An 18651-nucleotide genomic window follows, 5' to 3' on the forward strand; every position below is an offset into this window, starting at 1 on the left:
AAAGTCCCCCCTAACAGTAAAACCTCCCCACCCACCAAACCCCCCAAAATAAAACAACCTAACACTAAAAAAAACCTAAACTACCCATTGCCCTGAAAAGGGCATTTGTTGGGCATTGTCCTTAAAAAGGCATTTAGCTCTTTTACTGCCCACCCTAATCTAAATAAAACAACCCCCCCCAAAAAATTACTTTAAAAACCCCTAAGTCTAACCCCCAAGTTGTTACTCACCATTCCTGAAGTCCGGCAGAGAAGATCCTGTTCCAGGCGGTCAAGTCTTCTTCCAAGCAGCGACTCTTCTTTCTTCTTCCAGGAACATCCGGCGTGGAGCGGAGCTGAAAACCGATGACCGCGGAGCTGAAGACCGGTGACCCTGGAACTGAAGACCGGCGACCGCCTTGCCATGGAGCGTGGAGGATCCTCTTCGTACGATCTCTGCCGTACACTGGATAGAGAATTCAAGGTAAGCGGATTAAAAATGGTGCACCTTGAATTTCTATTGGCTGATTTGATTCTTCAAATTCAAATCAGCGAATAGGATGAAAGCTACCCAAATCCTATTGGCTGTTCCAATCGGCCAATAGAATTTTAGTAGCTCTCATCCAGTCTTCAGTTCCAGTGTCGCCAGTCTTCAGCTCCGCGGTCATCGGTCTTCAGCTCTGCTCCGCGCCGGATGTTCCTGGAAGAAGAAAGAAGAGGTCGCCGCTTGGAAGAAGACTTCACCGCCTGAAACAGGACCTTCTCCACCGGACTTCAGGAACGGTGAGTAACAACCTGGGGGTTAGACTTAGGGTTTTTTTTTTTTTTTTGAAAACTTTATTTATAGAAAAGAATCCAAGACATACATGGCAAGCACAGTCTCAATAATGCAGATGTAACAAAATGATCACTTGCAAGGTAAAACAATTTACAGAGCATGTTGTAAAAAAAAAAAAAAAAAAAAAAAATGAAATCTCCATGCATGCCCTTGGACTCAACATTTTCCAAGAACATTTCTTATACAAATAAACAAAGAAAAACATAACAGCTGAGAACAGAAAAGGAAAAGGTAACATATAGAGATAAAGAGAGAGAAAGAAGAGAGAAGAGGAAAACACACAACATTCATACTTACCCAGAGCACCTCAGGGTCCCCCCCCTCCAACAGGCAGATCAATCATGGACCTGATCCGAAGACAGACACCAGTTGCCTTTGAGATTTTCATTGAGAACATACTGACTATTTTTAATGGGAAGGAGAACTCTATCTCTCACTATATCTGGTAAATGCAGCAAGTAGACCTCCCATTTAAGGAAAAAAAATTTAACTCTCTTCTCAGGGTCACCCCTAGTATCCGCCTGCTCAACCAGCATCTGATTATGTATTGTCTTAAGTAGTTGTTGAAAAGGTAAGGTCAGATCCCCCGTCCACTCCCTCAGAATGATCTGTTTAGCTAGCATAAGAACTGTAGTTATGAAGATGTCATACTTGTATGTCAGGTCTCTAGGTGTCAAAAAGATCACATGCTGCGCCGAGAGGGACACGGTTTGTTTAGTTAATTTGGTTAGCCAGTACGAAATTCTTTGCCAAAATTTTTGTAGTTTGGGGCAACACCATAACAGGTGGACCCAATCAGGAGAATCAAGGCTACATTTACTACATGAATTGAGTGCCCCCTGAACCCATTTAGCCCTCAAGCCAGGAGTGATATAAGCTTGATGTACAAATTTCAGATGTGATTCCCTCAATTTCGCAGAGATAGTACTTTGGTGTGCCCTCTCGAAGCTCATAGCGATCAATGATGAGTCCACCTCTAATTCCCCAAAATGGGACCATTTTGATACCATTCCATGAAGCATGGAGTCCTCAAAATGGCGGAGCAGCAAGTTGTATGTATATGAGAGCTTAAAAGAACCCAGCTTCGCCAAAGCGCAGAGCTTATCTAAATTAGAAGACCCCGTGGATAGCAGCCCCCCTGAGATTAGGGTAGATATGTAATGTCGGCATTGGAAGTATGCAAACCTGTGTGTGTGTGGGAGGTTATAACGTGATTGTAGGTTTTGGAAAGGCAAGTCTTGTAAGTCGTAGTCTTTGCCATGTCTGAAATGCCTGCGTAGTGTACCCAGGAAGGAAGTCCAGGTTGCCCTGGATTGGGAGATATTTACTAGCCGATCGCTGTAAACCCCAGAGTCTACAAATCTTGGCCCAGGCTCTCAGGGGATCCCTAAACAGTATATGGTTTTGAATAAGCGGGGATAGTGAATTCAGATCCGCGTGGGGCAGAAAAGCTAAATGTAGTGGTTTAATGATGTTAGACTCTAGGTCAGGGACGGTATAGCAGTCCTTCCCCACCAGCCAATCCAGAACGAATCTGGAGAGGGCGCCCAGTTATACCACACTATCGGCTAGATTTAGAGTTTGGCGGTAGCCGTGAAAACCAGCGTTAGAGGCTCCTAACGCTGGTTTTAGGCTACCGCCGGTATTTGGAGTCAGTGATTAAAGGGTCTAATGCTCACTTTTCAGCTGCAACTTTTCCATACCGCAGATCCCCTTACGTCAATTGCGTATCCTATCTTTTCAATGGGATCTTTCTAACGCCGGTATTTAGTCGTTTCTGAAGTGAGCGTTAGAGCTCTAACGACAAAACTCCAGCCGCCTGAAAAAAGCAGGAGTTAAGAGCTTTCTGGGCTAACGCCGGTTCATAAAGCTCTTAACTACTGTACCCTAAAGTACACTAACACCCATAAACTACCTATGTACCCCTAAACCGAGGTCCCCCCACATCGCCGCCACTCGATTAAAATTTTTTAACACCTAATCTGCCGACCGCCACCTACGTTATACTTATGTACCCCTAATCTGCTGCCCCTAACCCCGCCGACCCCTGTATTACATTTATTAACCCCTAACCTGCCCCCCACAATGTCGCCGCCAGCTACTTACAATAATTAACCCCTAATCTGCCGACCGCAAAGCGCCGCCACCTACGTTATCCTTATGTACCCCTAATCTGCTGCCCCTAACACCGCCGACCCCTATATTATATTTATTAACCCCTAATCTGCCCTCCCTAACATCGCCGACACCTAACTTCAATTATTAACCCCTAATCTGCCGACCGGACCTCACCGCTATTCTAATAAATGTATTAACCCCTAAAGCTAAGTCTAACACTAACACTAACACCCCCCTAACTTAAATATAATTTACATCTAACGAAATAAATTAACTCTTATTAAATAACTTATTCCTATTTAAAGCTAAATACTTACCTGTAAAATAAATCCTAATATAGCTACAATATAAATTATAATTACATTGTAGCTATTTTAGGATTAATATTTATTTTACAGGCAACTTTGTAATTATTTTAACCAGGTACAATAGCTATTAAATAGTTAAGAACTATTTAATAGTTACCTAGTTAAAATAGTAACAAATTTACCTGTAAAATAAATCCTAACCTAAGTTATAATTAAACCTAACACTACCCTATCAATAAATTAATTAAATAAACTACCTACAATTACCTACAATTAACCTAACACTACACTATCAATAAATAAATTAAATACAATTGCTACAAATAACTACAATTACATAAACTAACTAAAGTACAAAAAATAAAAAAGAACTAAGTTACAAAAAATAAAAAAATATTTACAAACATAAGAAAAATATTACAACAATTTTAAACTAATTACACCTACTCTAAGCCCCCTAATAAAATAACAAAGACCCCCAAAATAAAAAATTCCCTACCCTATTCTAAATTAATAAATGTAAAAGCTCTTTTACCTTACCAGCCCTGAACAGGGCCCTTTGCGGGGCATGCCCCAAGAAAATCAGCTCTTTTGCCTGTAAAAAAAAACATACAATACCCCCCCCAACATTACAACCCACCACCCACATACCCCTAATCTAACCCAAACCCCCCTTAAATAAACCTAACACTAAGCCCCTGAAGATCTTCCTACCTTGTCTTCACCATCCAGATATCAACGATCCGTCCTGGCATCCGGTGCTGAAGAGGTCCAGAAGAGGCTCCAAAGTCTTCCTCCTATCCGGCAAGAAGAGGACATCCGGACCGGCAAACATCTTCTCCAAGCGGCATCTTCGATCTTCTTGCATCTGGTGCGGAGCGGGTCCATCTTGAAGCAGCCGACGCGGATCCATCCTCTTCTTCCGTTGTCTCCCGACGAATGACGGTTCCTTTAAGGGACGTCATCCAAGATGGCGTCCCTTGAATTCCGATTGGCTGATAGGATTCTATCAGCCAATCGGAATTAAGGTAGGAATATTCTGATTGGCTGATGGAATCAGCCAATCAGAATCAAGTTCAATCCGATTGGCTGATCCAATCAGCCAATCAGATTGAGCTCGCATTCTATTGGCTGTTCCGATCAGCCAATAGAATGCGAGCTCAATCTGATTGGCTGATTGGATCAGCCAATAGGATTGAACTTGATTCTGATTGGCTGATTCCATCAGCCAATCAGAATTTTCCTACCTTAATTCCGATTGGCTGATAGAATCCTATCAGCCAATCGGAATTCAAGGGACGCCATCTTGGATGACGTCCCTTAAAGGAACCGTCATTCGTCGGGAGACAACGGAAGAAGAGGATAGATCCGCGTCGGCTGCTTCAAGATGGACCCGCTCCGCACCGGATGCAAGAAGATCGAAGATGCCGCTTGGAGAAGATGTTTGCCGGTCCGGATGTCCTCTTCTTGCCAGATAGGAGGAAGACTTTGGAGCCTCTTCTGGACCTCTTCAGCACCGGATGCCAGGACGGATCGGTGATACCTGGATGGTGAAGACAAGGTAGGAAGATCTTCAGGGGCTTAGTGTTAGGTTTATTTAAGGGGGGTTTGGGTTAGATTAGGGGTATGTGGGTGGTGGGTTGTAATGTTGGGGGGGGGTATTGTATGTTTTTTTTTACAGGCAAAAGAGCTGATTTTCTTGGGGCATGCCCCGCAAAGGGCCCTGTTCAGGGCTGGTAAGGTAAAAGAGCTTTTACATTTGTTAATTTAGAATAGGGTAGGGAATTTTTTATTTTGGGGGTCTTTGTTATTTTATTAGGGGGCTTAGAGTAGGTGTAATTAGTTTAAAATTGTTGTAATATTTTTCTTATGTTTGTAAATATTTTTTTATTTTTTGTAACTTAGTTCTTTTTTATTTTTTGTACTTTAGTTAGTTTATGTAATTGTAGTTATTTGTAGCAATTGTATTTAATTTATTTATTGATAGTGTAGTGTTAGGTTAATTGTAGGTAATTGTAGGTAGTTTATTTAATTAATTTATTGATAGGGTAGTGTTAGGTTTAATTATAACTTAGGTTAGGATTTATTTTACAGGTAAATTTGTTATTATTTTAACTAGGTAACTATTAAATAGTTCTTAACTATTTAATAGCTATTGTACCTGGTTAAAATAATTACAAAGTTGCCTGTAAAATAAATATTAATCCTAAAATAGCTACAATGTAATTATAATTTATATTGTAGCTATATTAGGATTTATTTTACAGGTAAGTATTTAGCTTTAAATAGGAATAAGTTATTTAATAAGAGTTAATTTATTTCGTTAGATGTAAATTATATTTAAGTTAGGGGGGTGTTAGTGTTAGACTTAGCTTTAGGGGTTAATACATTTATTAGAATAGCGGTGAGGTCCGGTCGGCAGATTAGGGGTTAATAATTGAAGTTAGGTGTCGGCGATGTTAGGGAGGGCAGATTAGGGGTTAATACTATTTATGATAGGGTTAGTGAGGCGGATTAGGGGTTAATTACTTTATTATAGTAGCGCTCAGGTCCGCTCGGCAGATTAGGGGTCAATAAGTGTAGGTAGGTGTCGGCGACGTTGTGGGGGGCAGGTTAGGGGTTAATAAATATAATATAGGGGTCGGCGGTGTTAGGGGCAGCAGATTAGGGGTACATAGGGATAACGTAGGTTGCGGCGGTGTACGGAGCGGCAGATTAGGGGTTAATAATAATATGCAGGGGTCAGCGATAGCGGGGGCGGCAGATTAGGGGTTAATAAGGTTAGGGGTGTTTAGACTCGGGGTTCATGTTAGAGTGTTAGGTGCAGACGTAGGAAGTGTTTCCCCATAGGAAACAATGGGGCTGCGTTAGGAGCTGAACGCTGCTTTTTTGCAGGTGTTAGGTTTTTTTTCAGCTCAAACAGCCCCATTGTTTCCTATGGGAGAATCGTGCACGAGCACGTTTTTGAGGCTGGCCGCGTCCGTAAGCAACTCTGGTATCGAGAGTTGCATTTGCGGTAAAAATGCTCTACGCTCCTTTTTTGGAGCCTAACGCAGCATTTGTTTGAACTCTCGATACCAGAGTTAATTTTATGCTGCGGCCAGAAAAAAGCCCGCGGAGCGTTAACAGCCCATCTACCGCCAAACTCCAAATCTAGGCCTAAATTAGGAAGACGAAGCCCACCCCCTCCCACCACCATGGACAAGGGAGTCCTGCCTATTCTATGTTTTTTGCCCTGCCAAACAAAGTCTCCAATGGCGGTTTGTAAGGATGCCGCATCCCTCTGGGTAAGAAGAAAGGGCAACATCTGCAACGGATAAAGAAGTTTAGGCAGGGCAACCATTTTAAAAAGGTGCACCCTACCCGAAAGAGAAAAGGGAAGTTTCATCCAACCCAACAACATCTGCTTAATGTCACCAATAACCCCTCCAAGATTAAGGGAGTACATCATATGAGGGTTAACATGTATCCATATGCCTAGATATTTAAAACTGCCTTCAGTGGTTTTAAGACCAAAGTCTGCTAGAGTCATGTTGCGGGAGTTTTGCAACCAAGTGGCCTCCGATTTATCAATGTTGATTTTGTACCCTGAGAACCTGCCAAAATCATTGATAACGTCCAAAAGAGGCCGTAAATTAACACAAGGATCGCCTACAAAAAGCAGTAAGTCATCGGCGTAAAGTGATAAATGTTGCTTTTGACCACATATGTCTAAACCGGCACCGTGTTTCCTGATGTAAGATGCCAGGGGCTCGATAGCCAAATCAAAGAGGAGAGGGGAGAGGGGACATCCCTGTCTCGTACCCCGTTGTAACGTGAAAGAAGTGGAGAGCCCCCCATTGATTATGAGGGAAGCCTTAGGGGCTGAGTATAATTTTTGTAAGAAGCCAGAAAATGCACCCTGTATACCAAAGCGCGACAATGACGTGTGTAAGTGATCCCACTCAATCCGGTCAAATGCCTTTTCGGCATCCAGTGCCAAAAGGCATGCGTCAGGTAGCTGGGAGGGGGACTATGCATGTGCGTTGTACCAATAATGGGACATGACGCCAAGTATCTTTCTAATATTTATCACCGATGACCGATGACCTGCCCTTCACAAAGCCCGTTTGATCTGTATGAACAATATGTGGTAGGACCTTCGCCAACCTATCTGCCAAGATTTTTGTTAAAAGTTTATAATCCCCATTTAACAGGGAGATCGGGCGATATGAAGAAGTTTGGGTGGGATCACTATCAGGTTTCAATAGGAGACATATGTTGCCCTCAGAGAATCTGTCATTCAATTGTTCAGTGCCCACCAGGTAGGCAGAATACAGGGATGAGAGGACTGGTGCTAATTCCTCCTCCAATAACTTAAAATATTCCACAGGTAGCCCATCCGGGCCTGCTGCTTTGCCCAATTTACTCTGCCGTATGGCCCTGAGAACCTACTGGGAACTTATGGGAGAATTCAACAAGGAGGACTGCTCCTCTGTAAGGGTGGGAAGTTGTACTGCGTCCCAGAAGGCACGCTTTGCTTCCGTGTGGATGGGCTGTTTAGAGTACAAGGAAGAGTAATAGTCTGCGAATTCAGTCATGATTTCCTTAGCGTTAGCAGTTAGAGTACCCTTAGAATTAATAGCTAAAATTTGGGACTTGGGTTTATAAGAGTGAACTATTTTGGCCAGTAATTTACCGGCCTTGTTACCATGTCGGTAATAGCGACCTTGCCGGTGGATATTAACTTTGTTATCTTGTTGAGCTAAGAAAGTGTCCCTTGTCTGTTTAAGATCATAGTAGGATTTCCTAGATGCTGGCGTGGGGGTAGTTAGATAGTTATTGTAAGCTGCAGTAAGTTGGGAAAGAAGAGCCCCGTCCACCCTTGTAAGTTGTTATGATGTGCTGTAAAAGAGGTTATATGGCCTCTCATTACCGCTTTTGAGGCGTGCCAGAACAAATCTGGAGCCCCCAAATGGGAGGCATTGTCTGATGCATAGTGTGCCCAGGATGCTTTCAAGTGTTGATGGAACTCAATATTGTTATATAGGTGGAGAGGAAATCTCCAACTTCTGTTTAGAGGTTTGGGGAGTTGGGGCTGCAGCATCAAGGTAATTGGGGCATGATCTGATATAGTGACCTGACCAATACTCGTGGAGAGGATCTGCGGCGTTATGCTTGGGGAAGTTAGAAAATAATCAATATGAGACATGGTATGATGTGTTTTTGAGAGGCAAGTGAAATCTCTCCCATCTGGGTTTCTTGCTCTTCATACATCCAGCAGGTTCAGAGTCTCCTTGAAGGAGCCAATCAGGGATACTTCACATTTGTATCGAATCACATGTTTTTTTAAAGTTCTAGTGATTGAGGGGTCTTTAAACCTATCCAGGGGGAGAGCCTGAGCCAAGTTGAAATCACCTCCCATGATTAAAGGGGCACTATGTGTGGCCAGTATTGCCAATAAAGTCGTCCAAAAGTGTGGGTCATGGGCATTAGGGCCATAAAGATTACAGAGAGTGTATGTAGAGTTGTTGATCTGGAGCGATGCGACTATATACCTTCCCTTTTTATCTATGTCCACTCCTGACAAGGAGGCCGCTAAACCCTTTCGCACTAGGATGGCAACTCCTCTCTTCATACCCTCTGTAGGGGAGCTTAGAACCTGTCCCACCCATCGGATTTTTAACTTCTCATGTTCCTCAACCATCAATTTTGTCTCCTGGAGCATAGCAATGTCAGCCCTCAGCTAGTTTAGGTGATGGAGAATCCTGCTTCTCTTTGCCAGGGACGTGATGCCCCCCACATTCCACGCTATTATTTTAAAGGGAAGAGTCATGTCTACAGAGTGCAAAGATAGAAAGTGTGCGTCGCGGTGAATGTTACCCAACTAGGTGTCTCATGTGATGTCTGAGGTGTAGATAGCAACAATTGACTTACAGTTATGTGAGAACGTAGATGAATCCTCAAGAATGCTTGGCGTGACGAAGGGGGGGGGGGACCAGAGGCCTCCAGGTCGCAATCCAGCAGTCACTACAAAGGAAGTAAGAACATACAGCAGCATTAGTGATACATAGAAGAAAGAAGTCAGCGACCATAGCTACATTTGTACCAATGAATACTGTCAGCAAGGCAATCTGTCTATAATGGAACTGAAAGAATCGCAAAATCACATTGCAACAGTAGGGAGCATAACAGCCTAGATCTAGAAGTCTGCCTAGGGGAGGGAAGGTAAGGTGCGATAAAGTCAGACCAAAACCTAGGATGTTCAATATAACTTTAAGATGAGAAATTGTACCAGGGGTTCCTGCACCTGTTAGGGGCAAGGAAGTGGACCCAATGCAGACAGGTGAGGGTAGAAGTGAGTAATGAAGTTGTTTATACTTGGTGTCAATACCCTGGGGCCAAAACACTGCAGCGATACCAGCAGCCGTATATATCAAAGGGCAAGTGGCGGACAGAGGGTCTCCACAGGTTTTTATGAGGGGCAAATCAGAGGCTAGGTGTATTGGGGGACAAAGGGGAAACCAGCAATAACTGAGAACTTTCTTAATAACACACATATTAGAACCAAGATTTAAGTACATTGAATAATATCTCCCAACCTTATTAATACTATGCATATTAAAATGTAAACTTGTACAAACAGTGTGACAACAGAGAGAACATGTTGTCATTTGCGGAGCCGTGCATCCAGCCACAGTTAGAACTGGAAAATAGAACCAGAACCACAGGCTCCTCAAGAGCAAGGTACACATTGTGAGAAACATGATGTGCAAAAAAAGAAACTGTGAACGTTAATACTTAATAGAGTCTCATCATCCATTGTCCTGCTTCCGCTCTGATGCCAGGTATGCCTGCGCTGCCGCGGGCGTATGGAAGGTTTTGGGGCCAGAGAGGCTTTGGATCTTCAGAGTAGCAGGGAACATAAGTGCAAATTTATGCCCCTGTTCATGAAGAGTGGAGCAGATGGAAGCAAAGTCCTTACGCCTCTTAGTAACCTCAACTGAGAAGTCCTGAAATAGTAAGAGGCGGTGGTCTTCAAAGATGACTTCTTTGGCCGCCCTGTAGGCTCATAGGATCGCCAGCTTGTCCTGGAAGTTTAAGCATTTAAAAATTACTTGTCGTGGCTTCTCCCTGGGATTATCCAGATATCTGTTGGGGCCTATGCGATGTGATCTTTCAATGTCCAGAGGTAAACAGTCCTGAGGTAGGCCCAGAATTTTTGGGAGAGTCAAAGCGGCAAACTCTAGCAGATCTTTATCTTTAATGGATTCAGGGACGCCTATAATTCGAAGATTATTTCGCCTGCTGCTATTTTCCAGGTCCTCCACTTTATCCATCAGTTGCTGATTTTGTTTCAGTAGGCGTTTTAGAGAGATGTCTGATTCCTGCTGCCTATCTTCAACCCCAGAAATTCTTTGTTCCGCAGCCGACATACGTGTAGAAAAAAGCCGCACTTCGCTGGTTAAGGTGTCTACACCAGCCTGCAAGCTATCCATTTTTGGTAAGAAGAAAGCCTTGAGCTCCTGCAAAAGCGAGGAGTGGTCTCCTGAAGTACCGCCTTCAGCATCTGCAAATGAAGGGTTTGCCTGTGTTTCTGTTAAGGGCTTTAGTCTTTTTTCCTGGTTCTTTGATCTGTGACTCATGGTGCTACTTGAAGGCGAGGGCAGCCTGTGAAAATACTCGTCCACTTTCATAGAACAAAATGCAGAAAAGGCAGGGAGTACTGTAACACTGTGAAGAGACCACTAGATGGCACTGCTGTATTGTATAGTGCAGCAATCAAGTGAGTTATGTGGAGGGGAAATGGAGGAGAAGAAAAAACAAATAATAAAGTTGCAGACACCACATCCCAGGATGCAGATTTTTTTGTCTTTCTCTTTCTTCTTTTAAAAAAAAGAAAATTTTTTTTTTTTAGCTGTACCAGCTATGCAGATAGAAATGCTCTTCTCTTCTGTCCAGCAGGCCTCCCATACAAAACTGATGGATCACAAATACAATCCTGAAAAATTAAGCTATACCAGCTGTGAGATTAGAAATGTCTTTATATATCAATATGTGGCTTGAACAGGGGTTATCACACTGATCAGATCCCAAGCAATATATGTACTCATACAATTCACCCCTTAGCAACCGCAGGGGCACAGGAAAATATGGAAGGTTGAGATCGCCTTGGGGAGAGTATAGCAGCAAAAAGTTTAGCTCCTAAAGTGGTTGTTGTGATGTTAATAAGCTAAAGCAGGCTGATATGAGAGGTGTTTTTTGTGTGTAACTACACCCCTTCTATATCTGTCCAGAGTGCGCAGCAACCTCTCATAAGCACAGAGAGAATGTCCCCCAGGGTACCCGTTACCTGGGCACTGTTATGTCACAGCCTAAGGTGCAGCGGTTTTAACCGCCTGTCTGATGTCCTGCAACGCCTCAGCCTCTCACCCGACCCTCCCGGTAGTCACACTCAGGACCGGTCTGCTTGTGGGGGCCTGACTGGGCTAAAATTATCACGGAGGTGATGGGGAGGGTTCCTCCAAGATGGCGCCGATCAGCGCTGCTGTTCGCGCCGTGTGGCACAGTTTTCTAAGCCTTCCAAGGCAAGGGCGATTTCCAGCCCTTCATGAATGTTCTCTGGCCAGATGGGGTACCCTAGAGGGCTACCCAGCAAGGCAGCGTCGTGGGAAAAGTCCAGACTTAGGGTTTTTTAAGGGTTTTTGGGGGGGGGGGTTGTTTTATTTAGATTAGGGTGGGCAGTAAAAGAGCTAAATGCCCTTTTAAGGGCAATGCCCAACAAATGCCATTTTCAGGGCAATGGGTAGTTTAGGTTTTTTAGTGTTAGGTTCTTTTATTTTGGGGGGTTTGGTGGGTGGGGGGGTTTATTGTTAGGGGGCACTTTGTGTATTTTGTTGCAAAAGAGCTGATTATCTTGGGGCAATGCCCTGCAAAAAGACCTTTTAAGGACTACTGGTAGTTTATTCTTAGAGTAGGGAGTGTTTTTATTTTGGGGGGCTTTTTTATTTTCATAGGGATTAGGTATAATGTTTTAAAATTTGGTAATTTTGTTTTTTATTTTATGTAATCTTATTTTTTTATTTTCTGTAATTGTAGCTTAAAGGGACAGTCTACACCAGCATTTTAATTTTGATTAGACTGTCCATTTAATTTATACTTAGTTTATTTTTATTTTTAAAGTAGTGTTAGGTTTTTTTATTTTAATAGTAAATGTAGTATTTTGTAATTTAGGTAATTTGGGTTTATTTAGGGGGTGTTAGGTTAGGGGTTAGGTTTATATTTATTGTAGGCTTTGGTGCTTTAGGGGTTAATACTTTAATAGGTAGTTTGCGTTGTGGGTTAATGGCGCATTAGGGGTTAATAGTTTTAATAAGTCGTTTGCGATGTTGGGGTTGGTGGATATAGGGGTTAATAATTTAGTTATTACTTGCAGTGGGGGTTTGATGGCGGATGTAGGGGTTAATAGTTTAATTAGGCTTATTGCATTGTGGGGGGGTTGTCAGTTTAGGGGTTAAAACTTTTATTAGTTGAGGTGTGGGTTTGATGGTGGATATAGGGGTTAATACACTTAGTATTTGCGGTGCGGGATTGCGGTTGACAGGTAGATAGATATTGCGTTAGGTGTTAGTTTATTTTTTAAGGCATTTTCAGGAGTTATGATGCTCCCATACTCAGCGGAAGGCCTGCTGCGGCTACCTTGTATGGCGAGGTGAAAATGGAGTAAGATTTCTCCATTTTCGCCATGTAAGTCCGTGTTAGCTTATGTGAGTAAAAATTGCAAGCGACGGGTGAAATAAACGCGCATAACTTGCATGCTACGCCGTATATGTAATACCAAAATCGCGTAAAAATCTGTGTCACCGGCTTTTGCAGGTGATGCCGCATATGTAATGAGGCACTAGGTTTCTGTATTGCAAAGTAACTCCATGGGCGTGAGCACAATGTTATCTATATGGCACATATGCACTAACATCCTCTAGTTATGAAAAATATCAAAATCCATTTAGACAAGAGGCGGCCTTCAAGGGCTTAGAAATTAGCATATGAGCCTACCTAGGTTTTGCTTTCAACTAAGAATACCAAAAGAACAAAAAAGTAAATTGGAAAGTTGTTTAAAATTACATGCCCTTTCTGAATCATGGAAATTTTTAAGTAGACTGTGCCTTTAAATTTATTAATATTCTAATAAATTGCTTTTTGTTTCTGAAAAACAGTGAGCTTCTTGTTATTTAACAGGATGTTATTATTTATGAATTTATCAAAGGTGCATAGAATAACAGGATCTGGTAAAGCTGGAGAACTGGGTGAGGCTAATAAAGCTTTCTCTGGGATAGAGTCTGCTAAATTCACTAGGACAGGGGTTCTCAAGCCAAGTGAACTCAAGGCCCGGTAAATTTTAGCCGGAGCTGTCCAGGGCCCGGTAATCATTGGGAGTGGGTTGTAAAGTGTGGAGAATTTATATATATATATATATATATATATATATATATATATATATATATATGTGTGTGTGTGACAGTGGGTTAATTTTATACACACACACACACATATATATCCCAATATCCCACTGACACCAATTAACTATTATTTAATTAACCCACTGTACACCAATGTATTTTTTAAATATATATATATACTGTATATATATATATATATATATATATCCCACTGACACCAATTAATTATTATATAATTAACCCACTGTACAGAAATGTTATATATATATATATATATATATATATATATATATATATATATATACACACACACACACACATTGGTGTACAGTGGGTTAATTATATAATAATGGCTATGTTGAGTGGTGGGCCTGTCAGAGTGAGCGTTGGGTCGCGGCCCACCAGTAGGGCCGTCGCGGCCCGGCAGTGGGCCGCGGCCCGGTTGTTGAGAATCACGGCACTAGGAGGTATCTTCAGTAGTGATGTCGTGAACATAAAAATTTGGGTTCGCGAACGGCGAACGGGAACTTTCTCAAATGTTCGCGAACGGGCGAACCGGGCGAACCGCAATAGACTTCAATAGGCAGGCGAATTTTAAAACCCACAGGGACTCTTTCTGGCCACAATAGTGATGGAAAAGTTGTTTCAAGGGGACTAACACCTGGACTGTGGCATGCCGGAGGGGGATCCATGGCAAAACTCCCATGGAAAATTACATAGTTGATGCAGAGTCTTGTTTTAATCCATAAAGGGCATAAATCACCTAACATTCCTAAATTGTTTGGAATAACGTGCTTTAAAACATCAGTTATGATGTTGTATCAATCAAGTAGTGTAAGGGTTACGCCCGCTTCACAGTGACAGACCAAACTCCCCGTTTAACACGTGTGAAGGAAACTGACTGAAATTATTTCACAATTCACAGTCAAATTTCTAGTTTTTTTTTTTAATGTATACTACTGTTACACCAGATATGAGTTGCACTGGTGTGACACTGCGGAGGGTTAGAGAGCGGTTTTGGGGGGAATCAGGGATGTTGGGGGCTAAGGGGGGGATGCTACACCACAGCATATGTAAATATGCTTAAAATATATATATATATTTTTTAAAAAAACTTTTATTTTAGTACTGGCACACTTTTTTTTATTTGATCGCATTTGGCGGTGAAATGGTGACATGAAATATACCAAAATGGGCCTAGATCAATAATTGGGGTTGTCTACTACCCTACACTAAAGCTAAAATTACCCCAAAAAGCTCCCTACATGCTCCCTAATTAACCCCTTCACTGCTGGGCATAATACACGTGTGGTGCACAGTGGCATTTAGCGGCCTTCTAATTACCAAAAAGCAATGCCAAAGCCATATATGTCTGCTATTTCTGAACAAAGGGGATCCCAGAGAAGAATTTACAACCATTTATGCCATAATTGCACAAGCTGTTTGTAAATAATTTCAGTGAGAAACCGAAAGTTTGTGAAAAAATTTGTGAAAAAGTGAACGATTTTTTGTATTTGATCGCATTTGGCGGTGAAATGGTGGCATGAAATATACCAAAATTGGCCTAGATCAATACTTTGGGATGTCTTCTAAAAAAATATATATACATGTCAATGGATATTCCGGGATTCCTGAAAGATATTAGTGTTCCAATGTAACTAGTGCTAATTTTGAAAAAAAGTGGTTTGGAAATAGCAAAGTGCTGCTTGTATTTATGGCCCTATAACTTGCAAAAAAAGCATAGAACATGTAAATATTGGGTATTTCTGAACTCAGGACAAAATTTAGAAACTATTTAGCATGGTTTTTTTTTTGGTGGTTGTAGATGTGTAACAGATTTTGGGGGTCAAAGTTAAAAAAAAGTGTGTTTTTTTCCATTTTTTTCCTCATATTTTATAAATTTTTTATAGTAAATTATAAGATATGATGAAAATAATGGTATCTTTAGAAAGTACATTTAATGGCGAGAAAAACTGTATATAATATGTGTGGGTACAGTAAATGATTAAGAGGAAAATTACAGCTAAACACAAACACCGCAAAAAATTAAAAATAGCCTTGGTCCCAAACGGACAGAAAATGGAAAAGTGCTGTGGTCATTAAGGGGTTAATGTACACTACTGTTACACCAGATATGAGTTGCACTGGTGTGACACTGTGCCCTGGCAGGCACTGAAACGCACACGTGTGAAGGAAACTGACTGCTATTATTTCACAGTCAAAAAAGTGTTGTTTTTTTTAAATGTACACTACTGTTACAACAGATATGAGTGGTGGCACTGGGCAAGTGGGCACAGTATACGCTGTGAGCCTGACACACACGCTGGCATGCAGGCAACTGCAATTAGATTACATAGGGAAAAAAAAAAAGCAGACTGATGTTCTAGCCCTAAAAAGGGCTTTTTTGGGTGCTGTCCTTACAGCAGAGATCAGATGAGTCCTTCAGGACTGTAGTGGACACTGAATACACTAGCCTAGCTATAGATTTCCCTATTAAATCAGCAGCAGCTACACTGTCCCTCCTCTCACTAAGAATGCAGTTTCCGAATTAATCTAAAATGGATGCTGTCCAGGAGGAGGGAGGGTCTGGGAGGGAGGGTCTGCTGCTGATTGGCTGGAATGTGCCTGCTGACTGTGAGGTACAAGGTCAAAGTTTACTCAATGATGACGAATAGGGGCGGATCGAACATTGCATATGTTTTCCCGATGCGGCGAACGCGAACAAGCTATGTTCGCCGGGAACTATTCGCCGGAGAACTATTCGCGACATCACTAATCTTCAGTATCATTGACCTCACCTGCCTTTAACTCTGTACATCTGTATTACTTTAAGCAGATGATTCACTCATCTCTCTGTTCACTGGTGAATCCACTGCATACAATAACACTGAAACTGGTGAGCCTGGAGAAGTTTTAGAGGCTACTTAGTAAATTTGCCCACTGTGTCTACTCACTCACTGTCTTATACTCCAACTAGAATTACTAGCAACATTATTATTATTATTATTATTATTATTATTATTATGATTATCATTTACTTGTATTTTACCACAAAATTCCGTAGTATTGGGTACAGAGATAGGGGTATACAATGACAAGGATTTGTTATACGATACAAATACATAACAGACAAAACTAGTACAGAAAGAGGACCCTGCACTGAAGAACTTACAGTCTACAGGTTGAGGGTGACACACAGTAAGGTTTGGGGTAGCTGCCACATGGATTGTAATTGCAGCAGTGAGACAAGGCAGTTCAACATTTAGTTTGAGTAGAGATATAAGCCTCTCTGAATAGGTAGGTTTTCAAAGAGCATCTGAAGCTATACAAGGTTGGAGACAGATGGAGTGGGGTAGAGAGTTTCAGAGGACAGGAGCAATGTGTGAGAAGTCGTGGAGGCGAGAGAGGGAAGTAGAGATAATAGGAGTGGAGAGACAAGGTTGATCCAAACGGGCAGGTCAGGGTTCTTTTTCTCCTGTTCTTTGGTTATTTTATGTAACCTTTCACTAAAGCTCTCTCAATTATTTACTGAATGTGATCTTGGAATAACATAGGAATTAGTGAGATCTGAGAAACTATTAGTGAATCAGGGCCTCTGTGTCATTTCTCTTTCTCTTCTTCCAGGGACGGCTCTGTAATGTTACAGGTTGATGTAGATACCACAAATGGTGGTTTGAAGCTTAATCCAGACTTCCTTGTGGATTTTGGGAAAGAACCAGATGGACCTGTTTTGGCTCACGAGTTACGTTATCCAGGGGGTGACTGCAGCTCTGACATCTGGATCTAAGGACAACAACTAGAAATTCAGATCACAGCTCCAGTAATACATGAGAAATGTCACATGCCTGCATCACATTTTTGCTTTTACTTGGGAACTTTAAAAGGACATTCTTTTAGCTCAAATAAAACTACCCTGTACATTCATTTATAATTTTACTTACTTTTGCCATTGGTAAAAAAGTGTTCCATGCCCCTCTGAGCACTGTTTATGTTTGTCAATTAAGCTAGCACTTATTATGTATGCATGATGGGAAATTTATTGGACATAAATGGCACTCAGTGGGAGACAGAACTTTTTGTTCTTTTTAATACTTCTTTATATATCTGCAGAGAACTTATACTGGATAAATAATGTCTAATTCTGCTTTGTATGCCTAATTGTAACATCCAGTAAAGCAAGGTGAAAAATGTGATTATGAAATTGTGCTGGCCTCCTAGTGTTCTTTAATTGCATTTGTGAAACAATACATTTTTAGATGCTTTTAGATGTTTTTTATTTATCTGTATATACCTATATCTATTCCTATACATATATACAGTATATAGGTATCAGATTCCGATCAGCCAATAGAATGCGAGCTCAGTCTGATTGTCTGATTGGATCAGCCAATCGGATTGAACTTGATTCTGATTGGCTGATTCCATCAGCCAATCAGAATATTCCTACCTTAATTCCGATTGGCTGATAGAATCCTATCAGCCAATCGGAATTCGAGGGACGCCATTTTGGATGACGTCATTTAAAGGAACCGTCATTCGTCGTCTAGTCGTCTGTTGAAGAGGATGTTCCGCGTCGGCTTGGAAGAAGATGGTTCCGCTCTGCTCCAGAAGAAAGAAGATTGAAGATGCGGCTTGATAGAAGACTTCATCCCGATGATGGACTTCCGACTTCAGCCCGATGATGGATTTCTTCAGCCGCCGCTTGGATCCAGACTTCAGCCCGAGGATGGACGTCACTCTTCAGCCCCCCGCTTGGGCTTGGATCAACACTTCCGAGGACCGATCGGTGAACCTGGTATGGTGAAGATAAGGTAGGAAGATCTTCAGGGGCTTAGTGTTAGGTTTATTTAAGGGGGGTTTGGGTTAGATTAGGGGTATGTGGGTGGTGGGTTGTAATGTTGGGGGGGGGGTATTGTATGTGTTTTTTTTACAGGCAAAAGAGCTGAATTTCTTGGGGCATGCCCCGCAAA

At 41.8% G+C, this 18651-nt stretch overlaps 1 protein-coding gene across 1 annotated transcript in view; it reads left to right on the forward strand.

Moving 5' to 3' along the window:
* The window catches only part of LOC128650159 (methanethiol oxidase-like), a 123009-nt gene extending 105135 nt beyond the window's left edge, over positions 1-17874 (forward strand). Inside the window, exon 12 of the mRNA XM_053703888.1 lies at positions 17306-17874. Coding sequence (XP_053559863.1) covers positions 17306-17468 — 163 coding nt within the window. The 3' untranslated portion in view covers positions 17469-17874. The remainder of the gene's footprint in view (positions 1-17305) is intronic.
* The last annotated feature ends 777 nt before the right edge of the window (positions 17875-18651 follow it).

Source organism: Bombina bombina, chromosome 1, assembly GCF_027579735.1.
Source record: "Bombina bombina isolate aBomBom1 chromosome 1, aBomBom1.pri, whole genome shotgun sequence".
Lineage (NCBI taxonomy): Eukaryota > Metazoa > Chordata > Amphibia > Anura > Bombinatoridae > Bombina > Bombina bombina.